Source organism: Aotus nancymaae, unplaced genomic scaffold, assembly GCF_030222135.1.
Source record: "Aotus nancymaae isolate 86718 unplaced genomic scaffold, 86718_ANA_hifiasm-v0.15.2.pri h1tg000020l, whole genome shotgun sequence".
NCBI lineage: Eukaryota > Metazoa > Chordata > Mammalia > Primates > Aotidae > Aotus > Aotus nancymaae.
This window is the reverse complement of record NW_026988432.1, coordinates 28,566,801-28,589,234: the sequence shown is the minus strand read 5'-3', so window position 1 is coordinate 28,589,234 and position 22,434 is coordinate 28,566,801. Positions and strand designations below refer to the sequence as shown.

At 53.4% G+C, this 22,434-nt stretch overlaps 1 protein-coding gene across 6 annotated transcripts in view; it reads left to right on the top strand.

Annotated features, from left to right (window-relative positions):
- Window positions 1-22,140, top strand: part of CTIF (cap binding complex dependent translation initiation factor) — a 328,449-nt gene extending 306,309 nt beyond the window's left edge. For all 6 annotated transcript variants that reach the window (XM_012440818.3, XM_012440816.3, XM_064379201.1 and 3 more), the window contains 2 exons: window positions 16,565-16,618; window positions 18,309-22,140. In XM_012440818.3, the coding sequence (XP_012296241.1) occupies window positions 16,565-16,618; window positions 18,309-18,524 (270 nt within the window). In that variant the 3' untranslated portion in view covers window positions 18,525-22,140. The remainder of the gene's footprint in view (window positions 1-16,564; window positions 16,619-18,308) is intronic.
- Window positions 22,141-22,434: the final 294 nt, after the last annotated feature.

Here is a 22,434-nt window from a genome sequence, read left to right as displayed (position 1 = left end):
CCAGCAGTCACCGATTCTACAGGCAAGTTACTATGGGAACTGTAACTTTGAATTTCCTGGCTCTGGGGCTGTGAAAATCACAACCTGAACCTTCCGTTGATGTGGGTTTCTCGATTAATTTCCTGTTTGATTGTTTACTTTAGAGAGCGGAAAATGCCTTTGCAGGCAGCTAGCTCCCTCCACGGAGATGCTTATCACACCCTCCCCCTGCAGCCAGCAAGGTCAAGTCCAGGCCTCAGGTGGGTGGAGGTAGGGGCCAGAAGCAGGGGCTGGGGGAAGGAGCTGGGGCTGGGGGCAGGGAGGAGGCTCAGCCAGGAGCAGATGGCAGCCTGAGGCCCCTGCCCTACCCTTCTGCTTGCCCAGGGTCCCAGCCTGGTGGAGGTCAAGGGGTTGTGACAAGACCTGTGAGTTCACAGTCCTGTGGGCCTTTGGGGGGAGGCTCCCACCCACCTGGAGCCCCAGGACTGGCCCCTGGCTGCCCAAACTGTCCCTTGTCTCAAGGATCTGTGTTGTACAGAGTTAGACATATAATGCAGTCCTTCCTGGAGAGGGCGGCCTGACGGGGGAGGGTCAGAGATTTCCCCCTAGGCCGGGCACTGCTGGCTGGGCTGCCCCGTGGGGAGCTGGGCCAGTAACCGCTCTTCCACCCTTCTCTCCTCCAGCTGCTCTCCCCAGGGCCCTGTGCTCCCTCGGGGAGCCATACCCAGTGTTCCCAGTTAGCATAACTCTACCCTGTCCCTCCAGGGAGTGGGGAGGGCTGGCGGGCTCAAATGCCGCCTGCAGGCCAGGAGTTCTGATCTCCTGCGATGATAACCACCACCCACTAGGCCACAGGGCGCTCGGTAGTCTTCCGAGCCCTCCTCCCCACCCGAGCTGCCTGGCCCTTAGCTGGCCAGCAGCACTGCCACACTCTATAATAGGGGCCCTGAGGCGCAGCGAGGGGAAGTGGAATAGGCCAGAGGGCTATGGACTAGTCAGGTGATCCGGGGGCCTGGGAAACACTCCCAGCACCCCTCCCTTATCTAGGTGACCCTAAATGATCCCGATCAGGGAGGTTTGGAGAGCAGAAGGGACGCTTTTACCAATGCCTTTGAGATGACAGGTGAAAACTGGGACTATTCCAGGCAAGCAGGATGTGCCGTCACCCCACCTTTGACCAGCCTCTCCCCTCAGCCTATCTATGTGGGACTCGCTGGGGAGCAGGAGTGAAGCCGTTTTCCACCTACTCGTTGCTCTTGGAGAAGTCATTTTCCTCCCTTGCCTCGGTTTCTGCAGCTGTGACATGAAAAGCGTTGCAGTGGTGCCTAACTCAGACCATCTGGTAGAAAGATCAAATGGATCTTTAAAAACACACAGAGCACATAGAACAAGCACTCAGAATATGTAAGCCAGGTGAGGCATGAGGAGTCCGAAGGCTCTGGTCACCCTCAGAGGCCCCCGCGCTAAAGGGGAACCTCAGAGCTGCCTTAGGCATTTCCTGTCACCCCTCAGCAGGGATCTTGGACTGGAGGCAGTGAGCACAGAAGAAGCTTCCAGAAGGGATGGGGAGGACCTAAAGGGGAAGCTGGGAGGCACTGGCTGCAGACACAGCTGCTTCCCTGGAGTCTCAAACCCACCCTAGAGTCCTGGGAATTCCTGGTTGCTGGGACTGTGAACAGAACTAGCCCCTTGCCTAGGTCACTCGCTGGGGGTTGGCCCCCAGGAGGAGCCGCTGGAGTCGCGGCCCTGCCTTCTGGCTCCAATGTCTGCAAAAGGATTTGATGTCTACCCTGAGCCCCAAATTATGTTTCCACCCCCCGGGCCAGCTGTGGGATGAAGCATCCCCCATGTGACATCCACTGTCGCCACTTTATTCGGGGTGGTTTGCAAGCTCGGCAGGAAGGAAGCTAATTATTCCCTCTGGGGCGCCTGATCCACAGTTAGGGTGCCCGCCCGCCTTAGTTAGGAAGGCTGGCAGCCAGACCACAGGGCACAAGCTTGGACTGAAGGCCAGGTCAGAACCACAAATTTCCTGACATCTGACCATAGCCACCGTACCCGGGCTCCATGTTAAGACTGGTGGAAAAGTGGCTTTGGGGGCCCATTCCCCTCTGCGCGAGCTGTCTGCACTGCGGGCAAGCAGGAGTGATTAACATAAAACAGCACTAATTTTGTAGCTTTGTTGCCAGCCTGGGCAACGTGAGCATCTACACAAGCACCTATATCCACTGCCTCACCGCCCTTCCTCCCACTTCACAGGGGTGGCGCTTCTCTTCTTTAAGGCGGATCTGTGTTCCCGATCCTGTCCTCCTTTCTGACCGTCCTCCTCTCCTGCACTTTGGCGGCTCACCTCTACCTTTAAACGAGCTCAAGCCTCTCCTACTTTAACCACACCAGACTCCAGACCATTCCACGTGACCCCGTACCCATCCCTTCCCCCCAGCATCCTCCTTTTTCTTCTTCCACAGGCAGGTTCCAAAAAAAAAGGAAGGAAGAAAAGAAGGGGATCAGAGCAAGGTGGGGAGAGAAGAAAGTGTAGAAATTGCAAAGGAAAAGAAAGAAATGGTATGCTCTTTCTGTCTACACTTCTGGACCTCCTTCGCCCTCTCCAACCCTGCGGGGCCCAGCCCAGGCTTCCACTGCCTCAGTAGCAGCACTGAAGTCATCATGGCAAAGCTCACCCATGCTCCTCAAATCACCAAATCCAGGGGACCTTGGTCAGTGTTCGCCTTACTTGACCTCTCTGAGTTTTGACACTGGTGACCTTGTACTTATTGGAACTCTTGGCCCTCATAAAGCCACTTCCCCGTGTTCTGCTTAACTCTCTGACCGCCCTTTTCTTCCTTCCTTGGGGGTTTCTCCTCCTCCCTCACCCTTTAGGCATCGCTGTGTTCAGGTTGGGAGCCCCTGCCATCTTCTCTTTCCATGTGTTCTTCAGGTCACCTCACTCACACCAATGGCCTTGACCAATCCCTGGGCACTGATGATCCCAGATTACCACTCTCCCACTAGTCATCTTCCCTGGTCATCCCCAGGGACCCCGGACTCAATATTTCTAACGCTGAACTCATTCACTTACCCTAAAACCACCTCCACCTTCCCTCTCAATGTTGTTGATGGCGTCATCACTTACACAGTTTACCAGGCCCCAAACCCAGGGGCTGGCCATCTTCTACGCCATCCTTTCCTCACCCTCACTTCTGCCTCTTCAATATCCTCCTCCCTTCCTGCTGGCCTTAATTCAAGCCACCCCAATTTTGCATAGCAACCTTCTAACCGTCCCCCTGCCTCCAATCCAAAATGCAAGTATTACTATGCTACTCTCCAGTTGAAAATCTTTCAGTGGCTCTTCAGTCCCTTGGGATAAAATCCAAACTCAGTACCATGGCAACTAGAGCCCTTTAAGATGTAGCCTTTGCCTTCTTTATCAGCGCATTCCGCCCCCAGCACCATATATTTTAGGCATCTCGAAATATTTGTCGTTCATCACTGTACTCTGCTAGTGCTCATTTTTTGCTTTTGGACATCTTTCTTATGCCATATGCCTGGCACGTTCTCCACCACCACCGTTCCTTCTTATGCTGCAGTGCCATGTACCGAGCAAGTCTCTTGCTTTCTCCCTACTACACTAAAAGTTATAAGTCTTATTATTCCTCTTGTTATCCCTGTACTTACATAGTGTCTAGCACACAGTAGATATTTCATAAATGTTGCTGAGTGGATGGATGGATGGGTGGATGTGTATGTGAGTAGATAGATGGATGAAAGAATGGATGGGTGGATGGATGGATGGGTAGGTGAGTAGACAGACGGATAAAAGGATGGATGAGTGGATGGATGAATGGATAAGTAGGAAAGTAGACAGAGAGATAAAAGGATGGATGAGTGGATGGTTGCATAGGTGGTGGCCAATACAAAGAATAGGTAAGATCAGTTCGATTTTGTGAAGGCTCAGGTTGACTATTGTCACCAGTCAACACAATTAAAAATTATGAGCTCCAGCCGGGTGTGGTGGCTCACGCCTGTAATTCCAGCACTTTGAGAGGCCGAGGCAGGCAGATCACAAGGTCAAGAGATTGAGACCATCCTGGCCCACATGGTGAAACCCCGTCTTTACTAAAAGTACAAAAATTAGCTGGACGTGGTGGCACAAACCTGTAGTCCCAAGCTACTCGAGAGGCTGAGGCAGGAGAATCGCTTGAACCAGGGAGACGGAGGTTGCAGTGAGCCGAGATCGCGCCACTGCACTCCAACCTCTCGACAGAACGAAGCTCTGTCTCAAAGAAAAAAAAAAATATATATATATATATATATATATATGTATATATATGAGCTCCAACTAGCAAAGTAAGAATTAGCTAATGTAAGAGATTAAAATCATTCTGTAAAGGAGAGAGCACAGATCCAGGACTCTCCAGCACTTTCCAGTTCCACTCAGACCTGCTGTCTGGGTTGTGCAAGCCACTTAACTACTGAGCCTCAGTTTCTCTATCAATTAAGCAGTTACGATAATACCTGTGGCCTTTCCCTGTCTCCACAGGAGTGTCATGAGGGTAAATGGAATGGTGCATACAAAGCGTGTCGAGATCTTCAGGGAAGATATATGTTTATAAGATATAAACATAATAGCAGTAATAACACCTTACATTTGAATCACGCTCTGCACGTATCAAAGCTCTTTCACATACATTATCTCAATTGACTCTCCAAACAATCCAAGGCAGATACTATCCCCGTTCTAAGGTGAGGAAGCCCAGATGCAGAGTGATTACGTGGCAGGCCAGGGGTTAGTCTTAGTGAGTAACAGGTCTTCTGACTCCAAGCCTGCTGCACATTTTTGATGATAGCCTTTCTTGGATAGATTATCTACTTTCCTGCCTCCCTGAACAGAGACCCAGACATAATTGGCCCGCTTCTTGATGACTCGTCATTATCATGGGCACGGTCCCTGTGCCGTCCTCCAGGTTTAGTGTGGGTGCAGGTCCAGGTCCCGCAGAGGCACAGGCAAATGGGCCAATTGTCCCAGAGGGCACTTCTGACATGTGGGTGGCAACCATCCTAGGCCCCCTGCAGGTGTGGCCTTCTGACTCTGCCGCATTCTTCTCCCTGTCCCTTCCACTGTCAGCATGTGTGCCCATCTCTGGCTTCCTTGGCCACCACGGCCTTTACCTGCCATGATCTTTTCTCCATGTTTCACGCTCTCCTGCCCTGCAATTCCTTCCACACCTTCGGCTTGTCCTCCCACAACCCTGGCCTGTCCACCAGCCCAGCTAGCCAACCCACCCGAGATCCCTGGCTGGCTTTGTTCTCCAGCAGACCAGCCGATCACAGCCCTCTGCAAACTTCCCACTTTGGCTCCCTGGTGGCTGCTCCTCAGCCCACCTCAGGTGGCTACCAAAGGAGGGAGGCTCCTCCAGGCAGGGGCTGGGCTGAGCTCTTCTGCAGCTGCGTTAGGTGGCTCAGGTTTGCTCTCCCACCATAGAAGGCTGTGCTGTGGGTGAGCTGCGGTGGTCACGGTGGGCTGGCCAGCCCGCCTTGAGTGGACACTGCACCCCTCACTAGCAAGGCAAGACATCGGGATTGCCAGCGCTCATCCCCACCTGCACAGCAAGGCTCGCCCATGAGTTCTCAGCACCCCCTTTTCCTCCCTGCGGGGTGGCATCCCAAGCTACCAGCCTGGTTACATCCTGGGCATGCCTTGGGCAGCCTGCCTGTGCCCATGGCCCTTCCCCCAGGGACTCCGGGAGACTCCCACCAGACTGCCTTTCTCCCTGGCTTCTGTGGGGCCTCCTACAGCCACAGCCCGACTGCAGCACCTTGGCTTCTCCCCGGAGAGGATATGATGGGTGTGCCCACAACAAGTCTCCAGCAGAGACAATAGGACAGGAATGCATTCGCTTCCGAACAAACACTGTGTGGGCTCGCACAATTGCCTTGGATTCTCATCCAAGAAACACATTTCGCTGTTCGAGGGCACGGGAGGCCTGCCTGCCCCAGCCCGCCCACACCCCTGTGAGTGCCAGAGGCTCTGATGAGTGGGCTGCTCCTCCCCCCGCCCCAGGACCTCTGACCCCCAGAAGAAGCAGCCTGGTCTCCTTCATTGGTGCGGCTCACCTTCCAGAGGTGGCAGCAGAGGAGAGGGACAGTCCTGACCACACGGGGGCCTGCTCCTGCCAATGCCCTTTTTTTTCTTTTGGAGATGAAGTCTCAATCTATCACTCAGGCTGGAGTGCAGTGGTAAGATCTCAGCTCACTGCAACCTCCGCCTCCTGGGTTCAAGTGATTCTCCTGCCTCACCCTTCCAAGTAGCTGGAATTACAGGCTTGTGCCATCATGCCTGGCAAATTTTTGTATTTTCGGTAGAAGCAGAGTTTTGCCATGTTGACCAGGCTGGTCTCAAACTCCTGACCTCAAGTGATATGGCCACCTCGGCCTCCCAAAGTGCTGGGATTACAGGCATGAGCCACCCTACCCAGCCTGACTTTTTCTTTTTTAACCATTTTTTATGGGTGAATAAATACATACAAATACATATAACATATAATATGAAGGTTGCCATTTATATATATATGTATTTTTTTTTTTTTTGAGACAGAGTCTCGCTCTATCACCAGGCTAGAGTGCAGTGGTGCCATCTCGGCTCACTGCAACGTCCGACTCCCAGGTTCAAGCGATTCTCCTGCCTCAGCCTCCAGAGTAGCTGGGATTACAGGCATGCACCACTATGCCCAGCTAATTTTTGTATTTTTAGTAGAGATGGGGTTTCACCATGTTGGCCAGGCTGGTCTCGATCTCTTAACCTCATGATCCACCAGCCTCGGCCTCCCAAAGTGCTGGGATTATGGACGTGAGCCACCACGCCCAGCCCGTCTTTCGGCATTAAGCACATTCACATTGTTGTGCAGCATCCTCACCATCCAACTCTAAAATGTCTTCACCTTCCCCAGCTGCAACTCTGTCCCCATGAAACACGCCCCATCCACGCCTCCCAGTTCCTGGCACCCAGCATTCTCCTCCCTGTGTCTATGAATCTGACTCCTCTCAGGACTTCACAGAAGTGGAATCGTGCAGTATTTGTTCTTCTGTGCCTGACTTATTTCGCTGAGCATTAAGTCTTCGGGGTTCGTCCCTGTTGCGGCATGTGTCTGAGCGTCCTTCCTTTTTTTTAAGGCTGGGTGATACTTCCCTTGTATGGATTTACCACTTGTTTGTTTATTCATCCTTCAGTGAACACTTGGGTTGTTCCACCTCTTGGCTATTGTCAATAATGCCGCTGTGAACATGAGTGTACAAGTCACTGTTCAAGATGCCACTAATTTTTGAGACCTGTCTTTGAGCTAACTGAAGCTGCTGTCTCCTGGAGATCCCAAATAGAACATACATAAATGAGAGAGCTAGGTGGCCCCCTCTATACTGGCAGGGATTCTCTTATCCCAAAAATGAGCTGTCTCTTAGGAAATCAGAGCCCTGGAGAAATGGGACACAGGACAGGTCATTTAGGCCAAGATGGAAGAGACTGGAAAGGTTCTTCTCTTGGGATGATACCCACTAAGGGTAAGTCCAGTAGGAATTTCTGGGCAGCCAGTGATCACCCTGAAGCGTGGGGAGCCCCAGAGGGTGGGGGCACTGACGGGACCCCAGGGAGTGTTATAAGTAGAATTTTCGATGTTGCAAAAGACGTAGCACTCAAATATAAATTTCCTCAGCAAAAATTTACTTCTATAGAAGAGTACAGCTCACAGATGGAGCAATGGTGAACGCACATCTGGACAAGGAGGGGAAGGGGTCCTTATGCCTGATGCAGGGAGCCCCTACTACTGTGTTGTTCCCCTATTGGCTAGGGTTAGACCGCACAGTCTAGTCTAATTCCAACTGGCTATTTTAAATGGAACAGGGGTACGAGCCAGAGTGGCATAGTGGGTAGTTCAGTGGGAAGGACGGTTACAGCAGGTCAGAGCAGGTAAGCAGGGGTCAAAACAGGTGACCAGAGCAGGTGACCAGGATGGGTCAGGACGGAGCAGGGGACCAGGGGAACAGATGTGAACTACTGATTAGAACTGGTAGAAAAGGTTTACTGAAACTACAAGGAAGCTAAACTTTACAACAGAGAATTAAGGAGTAAGAGAGCTGAGCGTACTGACATACTGATTCTTTGAAGAGAAACTTGGGGTTCGCTCTAACAGGAGGAAGCCTGTGGAGTTGTGTCAAGGGCCTCCTGGAAGAGGCAGGCCCACACCCTTGTCCTGCCACGGAACAGCAGGTAGGGCCCTCAGCTGTGTTCCCTGTCAGAGGGGAGGTTGAGGGAGCATCCTCCACCATCCCTTCACCCCAAAGGCTCTGAGAATCCATGCTGGAAAGCCAGCCACCCGGCAGGTCTGTGCATGGAGGACAGGACACGATCTGCAGCCACCATGGCCCTTCCTGTGCTCTCTGCATCCCAGCAACTGGGAGGGACAAGTCAGACGAGAAGCTCCTTGCCTGGCTTCCTTGAGAAAGCCCAGCAGGCTGTTGGCGAGCCCTCTCGCAATGTGATTTTTGGCTTCAGGCAGACTTTCCCAAACAACCGGGAGAAAGATAAGGTTGGAAGGGAGGCTCAGGTTTGAGAACCCGTCCCCAGCTCTGCCTTAGGGCCCTGGGCAGTCTGTCCCTTGCCCTGGCGGGAGCCAGGGTGTTCAGGGCAGCAGGGGCAGTGCCTCCAGGAGCTAGCCTGCGGAGAGTTCAGGCATGCCCAGGGAAGAAGGCTTGGGAAGGGGAGGACACAAAGATGGGAAAAGGGAAGAGAAAAATCAGGAAGCCTGTGGAACCGCTCTGCAGGCCCAAGCATCCCCATCACGGGAAGTGGAGGGCACGCAGTCTGTGGGCTGTGGGAGAGATGAGGAGGAGACCCTTGATCGTCAGGGCACAGCACTCACTGTAACACCCCCGAGACCCCAGCAGGCTTCCCCAGCCCTGTCAACGCCTCCCTCTCTCCTCAGAGGAAGACACAGCCACATTGAGAGCCTCTAGGGCCTGACAGGCCTGGCTGTCTCGGAATTCCTCGTATTGTTACCTTGCTCCTCCCTAAACCTCAGAACCTGGCAGGCCCCAGGTGAGGGACAAGAGCCCCCTGAGAAGCCGGTCTCGGGACAAATGGTTGCTCCAGGCGCAACTCCCTCCCAGGAGGAAGCACTGACAAGCAGCTCCGCTGTGTCAGCCCGTGACACCCGCCTGCGGCTGCATCCCCAGCCACCCTCCCTTCCTCCCCATCAGCCCCTGGATTCTGCCTCTTCCTCACCCAGTGCCACCACCCACTCTGTCTGGAGTTTCATTCCCACCAGATACTTACCTTCCCCCTTCCCTGTGATTGCTACCATCAATTTTTATTTTAGGGATTGTTTTTCCTGCTAAGCACCCTGGGGAAGCATATGAGGGAAATTTACTATAAGAAAGAAGTTCCAGACTAGGTCGGGTGGTTCATGCCTGTAATTTACCCAGCATTTTGGAAGGCCAAGGTAGGAGGATCACTGGAGCTCAGGAGTTCAAGACCAACCTGGGCAACATGGTGAGACCTCGTATCTAGTAAAATTTTTTTAAAAATTAGCTAGGCATCGTGGCACACCCCTGGTCCCAGCTACTTGGGAGGCTGAGGTGGGAAGATTGCTTAAGCCCAGGAGGTTGAGGCTACAGTGAGCTATGATTGTACCACTGCACTCCAACCTGGGGACAGAATGAGACACTATCTTTTTTTTTTTAAAGACGGGGTTTCACCATGTCAGTCAGGCTGGTCTTGAACTCCCGACCTCAGGTGATCCTCCCACCTTGGCCTCCAAAGTTCTTGGATTACAGGCATGAGCCACCACGCCTGGCCTGACACTATCTCAAAAAAATAAATAAATAAAAGACACTATCTTCCAGCAAGACCACACAGAATTCTCCAAATCTTAGTCCCCATATTCCCTGCTGAGTATGCGTGGCTAGGCCCACCTCTCCCTCCAGCCCGGTCCCAGACAGTCACAGGCCCCTCCCAGGCCCTGAACCAGCCCCTCGCAGTTGGATGCTGGACCCCATCAGGACTCTGGTAGGCTTGCTGCAGGATGAGCCACACCCGTCCCCTCCAACTTTTTCCAGAACCTGCATCCTGGTCTTCATCCTGGCCTCCTGAGTCCTCTAGGTGAGGGAGACCCTTGCCCGTAGCCCAAGAAAGGCCCCCAGGCACTGGCTCGGTGGAAGCCTCCCTCGGCTCTCCTTGGGGATGCGCAGACCCCTGTGCAGGAGAGGGGTCACAGCCGCAGAGTAGCCCACATGGGCATACTATAACAACTTAACCAGCCCCCTTGTGGGGGAGGTCCAGGTTACTTTCGATCTTTTGCTCTAATAATAGTATAGCAACATGTATATTACAGTACAGTACAGCACAGTATAGTATAGTACTGCAGAATAGTAGAGGACACGTGTTGTATGGCATGTGTGTGGTGGTACGTGTAGCATAAATTCCTAGAAGTAATACTGCTGGGTCAGAGGGTGTGGACATGCCTATTGTTGATGATTATCACCAAATTGCCATCTATAGAGTGATACCAGCTTGTAGTTCCACAGGCACTCTATGTTTGCAGATACATCGATAATAATTCTGTGCCACGTCTCTTCTGGTGAGAGGGGTCTGGGGAGGGGTGGGCGTCCACATCCCCCTCACTGTCATCTTTTCAAGGGTGTGTGCACCAGCGTGCCTTGCCAGCAGTCTCTCTGGGTGAGTACTTTCCTTCCCTCTCACAGACACTCAGCTGGGTGAGTTTGTCCCTGGCTCCCAAAGCATGTTTCTTAGCAAATATTTTCCAACGTGTACCAGATGCTGGGGGGAGCAGTGGATCGACATCGCCCTACCCTCGTAGAGCTTGCCTTCTAGAGCGGGGAGGCGGCAATAGGCAAATAAACACATCGTGTCAGGGGCCGCAGAGAGGGGTGAGCTGGGAGGGAAGTGGGCAATGGTGACTGACCCCGCTGGCTGCCCAGGGAAGGCCTGTCTGCCATGGAGACGTTTGCGCAGAGCCCTGCATAGGATGAGGGAGTGAGGTCTATGGATCTGCGGTGGCCAAAAGAATTTCCAGTAACAAGTGTGCAGAGGTCCAGAGTTGGAACTGTGTGGGTGGGAGAGCGTGCTGCCCCGAGGGTCCTCAGTGCCTGTCACATGTGCTGCCCACACCGTGCCCTCCCCTGGGCTGACTGTTGCTCTCCACCTGCTCATCATTTGAGCAGTCTAAGGCCCACCTCTGCTCACTCATCCCAAAATGATTCTTTTTCTATGTGTCTGCTGCAAACCCAGTTCTTGGGCCAGTTCTGAGCAAGTTACCAAGGAGAATGAGGTCTGGTCCCTGAAAGTGTCTCTGGCCAGTCAAGCAGTCCAGCGGCCCCAGAGCCTGCACACTCATTCGGCCTGCAGCCACGCCTGCCGAAGGTCCTCAGCTCCTGCTGCGGGGCCTCTAGGCTGGGTGGATGGATGCAACATGGCGGGAGAGGGGCAGATTAAAGCTGTGCAAATGCAGATTGGAAGCCAGCAGCATAGCCAGTCCCCAGGGTTGGTTGGGCATGACTTTGCCTCTCCTTCTTCACTATCTCATGCCAGAGCAAAACTTTGGCTCCAGCTCTTCGTGAGTAAATGAGGATGTGTGCCCTCAAAATGCCATCTTGTACCCTCTTCTCACCCTCCACCCTTCCTTTTAAAAATGCAAAAAAGAGCCAAGAGTGGTGGCTCATGCCTGTAATCCCAGCACTTTGGGAGGCTAAGGCAGGCAGATCACCTGAGGTCGGGAGTTCAAGACAAGCCTCACCAATATGGTGAAACCCTGTCTCTACTAAAAATATAAAAATTAGCCAGGCATGGTGGTGGGTGCCTGTAGTCCCAGCTACTTGAGAGGCTGAGACAGGAGAATTGCTTGAACCAGGAGGCAGAGGTTGCAGTGATCCGAGATCACGCCACTGCACTCCAGCCTGGGCGACAGAGCGAGACTCCATCTCAAAAAAAAAAATACAAAAAAGAAATGCATAAATCATGTTGACCAATAGTTCATGAATCCCCACTGATGCCAGGAGCTTTGCTTGGGCTTAAAGAGCAGCACAGATGAATTTGGCGCTGTCCCTGCCTTCAAGAAGCCAACAGTTCACCCTGGAAAATGTCTTCACTTGTGTGGAATGTGCATAGTGGGGAAGCAGGCGTGCTTGGGAGTGAGAAGCAGGGAGGGCGAGGGCTGGGGTGATCAGGAAGGGTCTGAGGAGCAGCTGGGAAGTAACCCAGCCTTGAAGGATGAAGAGAGGATGGAGAGTTGGGATGGAGAGCCCCAAAGATATAAAGTCACTCAGAATCTAAACACCTGCTATGGAGTGCAGCGGCCCTTTCATCTGAATGGGAAGAAGTCATAAAAACCTGTGGCTTTAGCCAAAGAGGGGCCTGAAGTAGAAATGATTTCTCCTTGGCCCCAAGCTCTCACCTCCTCCGTCCACTCTGGAGACAAATGTGTGCAGGCCTGGCTCCTCTTGCCCTTTGCCCCCACTGCTGCCCTTGGCCACACTGTCACCATGCCTGGCCAGGTCCCCCAGCGTCCACCCTTCCCTCCTACAGCATGCAGAATGGCCCCCTTAAGACATAAACCAGGCCAAGCATGGTAGCTCACACCTGTAATCCAATGCTTTGGGAGGCCAAGGCAGGAGGATGACTTGAGGCCAGGAGTTCAGGATCAGCCTGGGCAACATAGAGAGACCCTGTCTCTACAGAAAATAAAAAAAAAAAATCATCCGGACATGGTGGCCTGCACCTGTGGTCCCATCCATGCAGGAGGCTGAGGACAGAGGACTGCTTGAGCCCAAGACTTTGAAGTTACAGTGAGCTATGATCAAGCCACTATACTTCAACCTAGGCAACAGAGGAAGACTCTCTCTAAAATAAGAACATGAGACCCCTCTCAGGGCCCCTCACATTACTCAGAGTAAAACCCAGAGTCTTCCTCCGGCCTACAAGGCCTAATGGGCCCTGGGCCTGCTGCCTCCCAATCTCTTCTCCTAAGTCTCTCTTATGTGCTCCTCACCCTGATGCTGGCCCCCTCCATGGGCCACAGGCCCATCCACCCACCCACCCCGAGCCTTCCCCCCAGACCATACTAACTGGGCTTCCTGGCCTGGCTCCCTGACACCCGTGGCCACTACACCTGTATTCCTCACACCGTTACCCAACATCACTTTTTTTAAAAAAAAATTATCATTTGGGGCCAGGCGTGGTGACTCACGCCTGTAATCCCAGCACTTTAGGAGGCCAAGGTGGGCGGATCATGAGGTCGAGAGATCGAGACCAGCCTGGCTAACACGATGAAACCCCATCTCTACTAAAAATACAAAAAAATTAGCCAGCCATGGTGGTGCATGTCTGTAATCCCAGCTACTCGGGAGGCTGAGGCAGCAAAATCGCTTGAACCCGGGAGGCGGAAGTTGCAGTGAGCCAACATCGCGCCACTGCACTTCAGCCTGGCGACAGAGCGAGACTCTGTCTCAAAAAAAAAAATTTATCATTAATAATATTTTTGATGAATAGGTCATAATTGTATACATTGCTGCAGTACGATGTGATGATTTGATCTGTGTCTGCAATGTGGAGTGATTCAAGCACGCTCATTGACATACTCAGCACCTCACCAGTGCTGCTTATATCGCAGCACTTACACCATCTGATAGAGATGTTAGCGGTTTGTTTTCTGCATCTCCACCCCCTGGAGTAGGGCATGGTCTGTCTTGCTCTCTGCAGTGAACGGTGCTGGCCTGGTGCAGGTGCTTGTGACTTTGTCATCTCTCTTCAGTGTGACCAAGGAACTCTGGCACCTGGTGCAGGACTGTGTTGGGATCAGGAGACCCAGTCTGTAGTTTGATTGATCTCTACTGACTTTGAGCTTATGGAAATTGTAGGAAGGTTGTTCTTATGGTTTATATAGCATGTAGTATTTTTTCATTCATCCCACATTCCACTCAATATTCGAGGACCTACTAGACATAATTCTAGGATTTCTGTAGATGAAATGTGCCAAAATGCTTCTCCATGAAAGCAGTGGGTCGCATTGGCATGAATTGAGTTAGATATTGGTTACTGGGCTTCCTTGAGTCATGGGTTAGGAGTTAACTGTGGCCTGACCTGGATCCCCGTTTGAGCCCAAGACGGAACAAGACAGACCATGCCCTGCTCCAGGGGGTGGTGATGCTGTCAAGTTGGCCAGTGAAGGAACCGTCTCTGCATCCAGCATTTCAAAAGCGGGACGGTAGCGGGGGGTATGGCATGCTAGGAAGATCACTCTGGCCAGTTGTGTACAAGATAGATTACAGGGAAAGGAAGGGGGACCAGGATGATGAATCAGGAAGTGGGACAAGCCCCATGAGGGAAGCAACAAAATCTCAGCTTTGAGTAAGGCCAGGTACCTAGAAGGGTGGGACTAAAATGTCCTGGAGACATTTTAGAGGAAAACTGCCAGAACCTGGTACCTCCTTGGTTGTGGATGGTAAGGGGAGAGCAAAATGACTGAGGTTTTGAGCTGGAGGTAACAGGGAGCTGCTCTGAAGGAAAGATGATAAAGCCATAGTGTCATCCAGAAAGAGAAGCCCAACGAGTGTGGGAAGGTCCGTCCAGGCAAGCTAGATGTGGGGACCCTGAGAGTCGTGATGATCAACATGGCAGGAGGGGATGGCGTTGAGAAGAGCAGAAGCCTGACAACAACTATTGGGGGAGGAAGATATTGGAGGAACAACTGTTTTGCGAACTAGGAGGAAAAGCATTTGCCAGCAAAGGGGTCCATGGAAGGAGTGGTCAGTGGGGCTTGGTGAGCTTCTCAGAAGCCATGCCCAGAGAGGGTTTCAAGCACTTGGTGTCAGCACAGCAGTGCTGCCGGGGGTTCAAGAGAGAATGAATAAGGCTGGCTGCAGTGGTTCACACCTATAATCCCAGCACTTTGAGAGGCCGAGGTGGCCAGATCACCTGAGGTTAGGAGTTTGAGACTAGCCTGATCAACATAGAGAAACCCCGTCTCCACTAAATAATATGAAATTAGTCAGGTGTGGTGGCACATGCCTGTAATCCCAGCTACTCAGGATGCTCAGGGAGGAGAATCGCTTGAACCAGGAGGTAAAGATTGCAGTGAGCCGAGATCACACCTTTGCACTCCAGCCTGGGCAACAAGAGCGAAACTCCATCTCAAAAAAAAAGTTGGGGGTGGAGAGTGAATCAGAAAACTGGGACTAAGCGTTGGTGAGGCTGTAGAGAAACCAGAACCCTCATGCATCGCTGGTGAGAGTGTAAAATGGTGTAGCCATTGGGGAAAACACACTTGCAGTTCCTCAAAAAGCTCAACATAGAGGTACCACATGACCCAGCAGTTCTATTGCTATGTAATATCCAGGAGAATTGAACACAGGCATCCAGGCAAAACCTGGGACATGAAGGTTCATAGCAGCACTATTCCTAGTAGCTAAAAGGTAAACATGTCTATTAACAGATGAATGGATAAGCAAATGTGACCTATCCATACAATGGAATATTAGCAACAAAAAGGAATGAAGTACTGGTACATGCTACAACATGACGGAACCCTGAAAACATTAAGTGACAGAAATCAATCACAAAAGCCACAAATTGTGTGATTCCATTTACATGAAATGGCCAGCACGGCAACTCCATAGAGACATAGAATGGGGGCAGTGGCTGGGGGCTGGAGTAAGGAGGGAACAGGGAATGGCTGCTAATGAGTATGGGTTTGTTAAGTTTCTTCAGAACTTAGACAGTGGTGACGGTTGCACCATTCTGGGACTATCCTAAAAAGCACTGAATTATATATTTTAAAATGGTGGATTTTGTGTTATGTGAATGATATCTCAATTTAAAAGAGACAGATTTGTGTTATGTGAATGATATCTCAATGTAAAAGAGGCAGATTGAGAGAATGAGCCAGGCAGGTCAGGGGAAGCATGGACTGTGGCATGGCCAGACTGAGCTCTGAGCAGCCCAGACGTGGCCATAGTTAGGAAGCAATTCCAGCCACTGAGTAAATCCACAGTTTGAAAGTCTGCAGCGCTGGGCCAGTGGAGAAGAGGGCTTTGATTCCTGGACCTCCTCCTATGGCCAGGGCCCAGGGGTGCCTGAGTCAATGGCTGAGGCTCTTCACCCATAGAGGAGTTACCAATTATAGGTCTCTAAGTTAATCTCATTTCCCTGAGGACTTTTGCTGACCAGTTGTTAACGGTGGATGACCCCAGCACACTCACTGCTGCAGGCTTTCTTTCTCTTCAATGGCCTCCTGAATCATAATGTTCAGACCTGGCCCAGGGGCTCCACATGGCACCATCACACTGACCTCCAGCTGCTCAAACCCTGTCGGAGAAATTACTGCCAGCCCGTGCAACTTGCTTTCTGCTCTCTGACTTTTGTGGGCTCAAACTCCAGCCTGAACCTTGGAGATTATTTCAAGCTGCATCAGGGCTGGGTCTGCAGGGAAGAGGGCAGGGTGGCCCAGGGGATGCAGGGAGCTACAGGGGCTAGTAGCCGGCTATCTCCTTCAGTGGCATTCTCTGCCCCAATCTTCCACAGCTCTTGCAATCTCAGGATGTGAAGGAGGATGCTGTCCTGTGCTGCTCTATGGAGGTAAGCGGTGGGGCTTCGACATCCCCAACCTCAGAGCCGGTGTGTCTCTCATGCCTTAACAGTTCTAGGGGCACAAGGGTTGTTGGAGGCATTTACAAGTCCAGGGGAAGGTGAAGGGATGGCTTCAGGAGTGGGCACGGACTTCTGCATCCAGAACTATCCACCCCAAGCCAGAGTGAATGCAGATGGTGAGAGCAACTCACCCTGACTGAAGGGGGAGAGAAGTGATTCCCTAGACAGAGGGGTGGCATTGCCTGCTTCCCCACGCCCCAGCTCGGGCATGCCACACAAATGATTTAAGAAGCTCCTGATGACCCCTACCCCAAATATCTCCCTTTGCTTTGCTAATGCTTGGCAATCCGGTGCTGGCACAGCCCACCCAAAAGCACCCCTCTTGAGAGGTGCCACTCCTGCCCCTAAGATATGGCCTCTGCTCATGAAAACACCTCCTCTGGACTCTTGCTTCAAAGCCTGGCTTTGGCCTAGTCCCTGGGCAGATCTTTACCCTCTGCAGATGGTGCAGAGTCACTCAGAGTAATGGGTTGCAGGCAGGAGAGGGGCTTCCAGACAAGGACCTGGGCCTGTCGGCTGTCATGCCCACACTCAGGTGGCTTCTGCTTGGCTGCAAAAGCCTCAACTAAGGAGCTCAGAGGCCAGAAGCACTGGGAGCCAGACGGCAGCCTTGAGTCTGTGAGACTCAGTTCGTTTGTTGGGCTCCAGCTGGGTATTTTACAAGGGGATTGGGAGAGATTAGGGAGGGGAAAGCAAGGTCCTTGCCCTCCGGCAGCTTCCAGTCTGGTTAGGAATAGCTCTCACACAGACAATGGATAGAATAAGTGTGAGAACAGAGACATCCCTGAAAAGTCAGGGGAGAGAGGTCAGGGAGGGCTCAGGGGGTCAAGGGAGGCTTTGTGAAGGAGGCAGAGCCTAGAAAAATGGATGGGACAAGGATGGGGACAGAGATGGAGATTGAGATTCTATGGAGAGGGCCTGGGGGGCACTGGCCAGGGGTGTGCTGGTCCAGGAAGAGAGGCTCTTTCTTCCCAGTGAGCTTTTCAAGATTATCTAGGGCTCTCCTGATGGCCTCTGGCTGGCCTTCCCCACTTTGTATTTCTGTCCCCCACTTCCTGTCACAAGCATGGGTAGAGGAACTGGGAGGTGGGATCAGTGTCAGGAGAAAAGGAGAGAGAAACAGGAGACATCATCCCTCCTCTCAAGTTCCAATGGACACATGTAATAATGACTAAGCTCATTTCCAGAGAGATGCCCCAGCAAGTGAAAATGACCGCAGGGCCTCCTGATCACCAGCGGGCACAGATCTCGGAGCCATTTGAGGGTGTAGGTGTAGTCAGGGAAGGCTTTCTGGAAGAAGAGAGGCTCTTGGGTAAAAGGGACAGAGGCACATTCCTGGTGACGGCTCTTTCAGCCCTGGGCAATAGGCAAATTCTGGTCCCTCTGGTTCCTGCTGGCAGATTGGTCAGTAAGTGTGCGATCTCACCCTTGGCTATGCCACCTTCCACTCTCCCCATCCTCCTCCCAGTCATGGCACAGGGGCCTAGGTCTGCATCTCCCTGCGACAATCTAGCTATGAGACAGCCCAGCTATCCCTGTCCCCAGCCCACCTAATCAGGGTGACCAATGGGCCATTGAGGGGCCAGAATCCATACTAACCCCACATCTCTGCCCGCAGCTGCAGAGTACAGGCCGGCTGCTGGAGGAACAGCTGCCTGAGATGATGACAGAGCTCCTGGCCAGCGCACGGGACAAGATGCTGTGCCCCTCGGAGTCCATGCTGACCCGGTCACTGCTCCTAGAGGTCATCGAGCTCCACGCTAACAGCTGGAACCCCCTGACACCCCCCATCACGCAGTACTACAACAGAACCATCCAGAAACTGACAGCCTGACAGCCAGGGGGCCTGGCGGGCGGCCCGTGGGCAGCTGGGACCCTAGTGCACAGGGCCAGATGGACAGGCGGGAGGACGGGGTGGCCCTGGCGGGAGGAAGAAATGGGAGGAGGGCAGGCAGAGTCGGTGGCCTGTCTGGAGCCAGACAGGGAAGGGAGCAAATCCCTGAGAGGAGTGCCCCCACCAGCCCCCCAGCCCGAGCATGCAAGCTCACACCAATAAGGGAAGCATGTTTCTTTTTCCTGGTGGCCCTGGCCCTTCCCTTCCTCACTCCCGCCTCTCCCCTCTCCATCAGACCCATCCCCCACAGAGCTTTGTGCGAGGGATCTCATCGCTGTGACTCCTCGGAGACCTTGGCAGCCTCGCACGCCGGGGCACCGCTTGGGTCAGAAAGGACCTCGGAAGGCTGAAAAAGTGGGTCGGAGACGGGCTCGCATTGTTCCCGCATGCTGTCAGCCGCAGTCGCCAACTGGCAGCAGGCGACGTGTAGCAGATGTCCGGGAGGACAAAGGCAGGCACGGTCCCCACCAGCCGCCTGTAATTGACGGCCTTTGTCAGCCACAGCAGAGCTGGCGCTCCACCTCCCACCTCCGAGTCCTCCTCCCTGCAGCCCCCCAGCCTCGGGCCTAGGGGGTCAGGCGCAGGGGGGAGATGGAGTTTGTGGTTCCACTTGCACTCTTTTGTTTATTGTGTTTTATTTTTCAAAAGTCGGTTGCTTTGAAGTCTCTTCTGTCAATGAAAATGCCCTCGATGTGATCACACAGTCAGCACCGTTGAGGACCCCCGGATTAGCGGGAGATCAAACCCGGCCCCCTCTGGAAGGATTCTAGCCACAATCAGCTTGCCAGTAGCCAATTAGGGTAATTGGAAACTTCTGCCCCGGCGGGGGTCCCTGCTGGAATCCTGTGTTCCTCGACACTGGCCTCCAGCGCCTCTGTTTTCTCAAAGGGCTGATATTGTCGCCACTGAGACCAAGTTAAACCTGGTCCTGGCCCCAGGGGCCCCATGGCAAACAGGGCATAGAATGAGACTGGCAAATTAAAACCAAAATTCTAGATGATGTCTTGCGCTCCACACGCAGATCTTACTGGGGAAAAGAGCGGGGGCGGGGGCTCCCCAGGACTCAACTTTAGCTAATGGGCTGTGTCCCACTGCCCCAGCTCGTCCCTCGCAGGATCCAGCAGCCCAGCCCTCCCCCAGCTCTTGAGAAAGGGGAGAATTCATTGAGTAATGAGAGGGACAGTCAGGTGACCAGAGGGGCTGCCAGATGGAGCTTCCCAGGCGGGAAACAAGGCTGGGGTTTCTTGGCAGGCCCTGGCCATGGGGAGCAGGCCCTGTGGCGGTGGCTGGAGAGGAAGGTGCAGGGTGGAACAGGTGTCCACATAGCCCCATCTCTGGGGGCTGAAGCACATGCTTTGATGAGCCCCCCAGAAATGACGTCAGAGCCCATCCGCTTCCTCATTTGCTCTTTTATTGAGGCCGGGCTGGCCCTGGGTCACATGGGAGGCCCCTTTTGGTCCACGTCAGACTGGCCGGGAGGTGATGGGCGGGGAAGGTTCTCGTGATTCTGAGTCTGAGAGTGGTGAGTGGGGAGAGCTTTCCCTGTTTCTCTCTGGCTTTCCCTGAAGCTGCAACCTGCCCTCTGGTCCCCGGGGTGGAGCCTGTGCCCATCTCCAAAAAGAGCCTGTTGGCGACAAGGTGTCGGGGCACAAGTTTACCTGAAACAGGTCGGGCGTCTCTGCCAAGAAACCCATGCCACCTCTGGTCCCTGGCCCCTGACCCCTGACCCCTGCCTTCTTCCTGTCCCCATGGTTTCTTCCCAAACTTTCTCAAGCTCCTCCTCAGTGCCCTTCCTCCTCAGCCCAGCCTGGGGACACAGATGCCCCACGGGTAGGAGGCCTTGAGGGAGGAGCCAGGCAGCTGTGGGGCTGATGGGGCGGGCACCGGGCGACCTCACTCTCTGGCCAGGCAGCCTGCACCTGTGCTTCAGCAGCCCCTGCTTCCCTGAAGCTTGTGGGGTGTGTGCATCCGCTAGGAGGAAGCAGAGACCCCAGGAGAGGAGAGACCTGGGAGCGGGGGCTCAGGTGAGGGAGGAGGCAGAGGAGTGGTGTTCCTAGACCCGACGGTGAGCCCAGAGCAAGCTTCATGCAGGACGCTCGGAAACACTGCATGGTGGGGGCTATGCTGTGGGCACCGAGGGGCCTGATACTCCTTCCTCCCAACGGGCTCCTTGGTGGCCTCGCCGCAGGGGCAGTTCCCCTTGGCTGTTAGGACCAGTGTGCGAAGAAGTGAAATATAAATATGTATACATATATAAATATATTTTTAATTACGTGTCATGTCACGGTGGCTCCAGACGTACTGTTTGCCTAGTTTATTCCACTGCTTGAAAGTGCTTCCTGGCCAATTTGAACAACACTTTAAGCTGTTTTTCTAAATGCAGGTTGCTGCTACTTTGTCAGACATGGAAGGAAAATGTTAAGACTATTTTTTTTTAAGAAACTACAGTCAAGCCTAAAATGTGAGACCCTGAGGCAGCTTCCCAAGGGAGACGACTCAGACAGGAACCACAGGACTGAAGTGGGTGCCCCACAGACCCCTCGCCCTCCCCAGGCCCTATCCCTGCTCTGCGGCGTGAGGAAGGCCACATCCGAGTTGACCTCTGAATGTATGTGGTGGGAGGCAGAGCTGGAGATTGCGTTTCTAAGGCTTGCACTGTTTTTCCCTCGCCCGCGGTTCCTGGCGCATGGAAGAGGCGGTCCAGCCATCTGATGTTGATCCTGTCTCGGTCTCCCCCCTGCCTGTCAGGATGAGTTAGTCATTGTTTTTCTCTGAGGCGGCCTGCTTGCCACAGCCCTGCCCCCCTTGGCCTGGTGGCTTTGCCGAAGCTCTGGGACCGCAGCCCCCTCGAGGCTCCCAACCTCTCCTGGACCCGGAGGAGGCCGGGAGCCCTGCTGCCCTCCACGGGAGTGTGCGCCCTCAAACCCCATTTTGTCTGTTCGTCTTTCCTTGACCAGTCTGTAAACCTTCACCGTTTGGGGATCGTCCTGTCCATCCATGTAAATGTAAATGTTGGCCGAGTTGGTATTTATTCTGATTTTTATTTTATTCTATTTTATTTTCTCCAAGGGATGAGGGTGGGGGGTGTGGGAACTGTACCACAGATCAGGCCTGGGCAGCTGTAGGGGCGGGGGCCCAGAAAGCCAGGCCGCCACCAGAGCAGCCCCATAGGGTCCCCCAGACACTGGCCTCCAAGAAGCCAAGTCCCAATCTGTGTTCTGGCATCAGACACCGGCCTGTGTTCCTTGTCAGACAGACTCTCAGGCCTGTGCCGGGCACTGTGTTGGGAAACTATTGGCTGGGCCTCTGAGGACACAGATCAGGAGAAAGACAGCTTTCCTCTGCTGGGAACACTGGCACGAAGGGCTGGCCACCTCCCTGAGCCGACTGGGAGCTGGGCGACAGGACCTACCACCACGGAGCAGGGCCTGGGGCTTCCCGCCAAAGCTGCCGCGGAACCCCCTCGTGCGACCACCCTCCCCCCATCGGTATGTTCTGCTTTCCAGCTGAACCCAAACTACAAGTGGGTTGAAACAAATAAACACCAAAAACAACATGCCCTGAGTCTGTGCTCTTTGTGTATGCAGCAAAAGAAGCCTTTTTCCCAGGCTCGTGTGCCTCAGCTGTACTAGCAGGGGCTCCAGGAGCTGGCCCCGGAGATGGGCTGGGGAGAAGAGTCCCCACAGAGTGGCTGCTGGCGAGGGCAGGGACAGGGTCTGGAGCCTTAGCCAGGACTTGGTCCAGGAACCGTAGGTGAAGGAGATTATGTCCCCAGAAACTGGGAACTATGACCTATCAAAAGTGGTAGAATGAAGCCCGTCCTAGAGAAAATGGCTTTTGCACTAAAGGT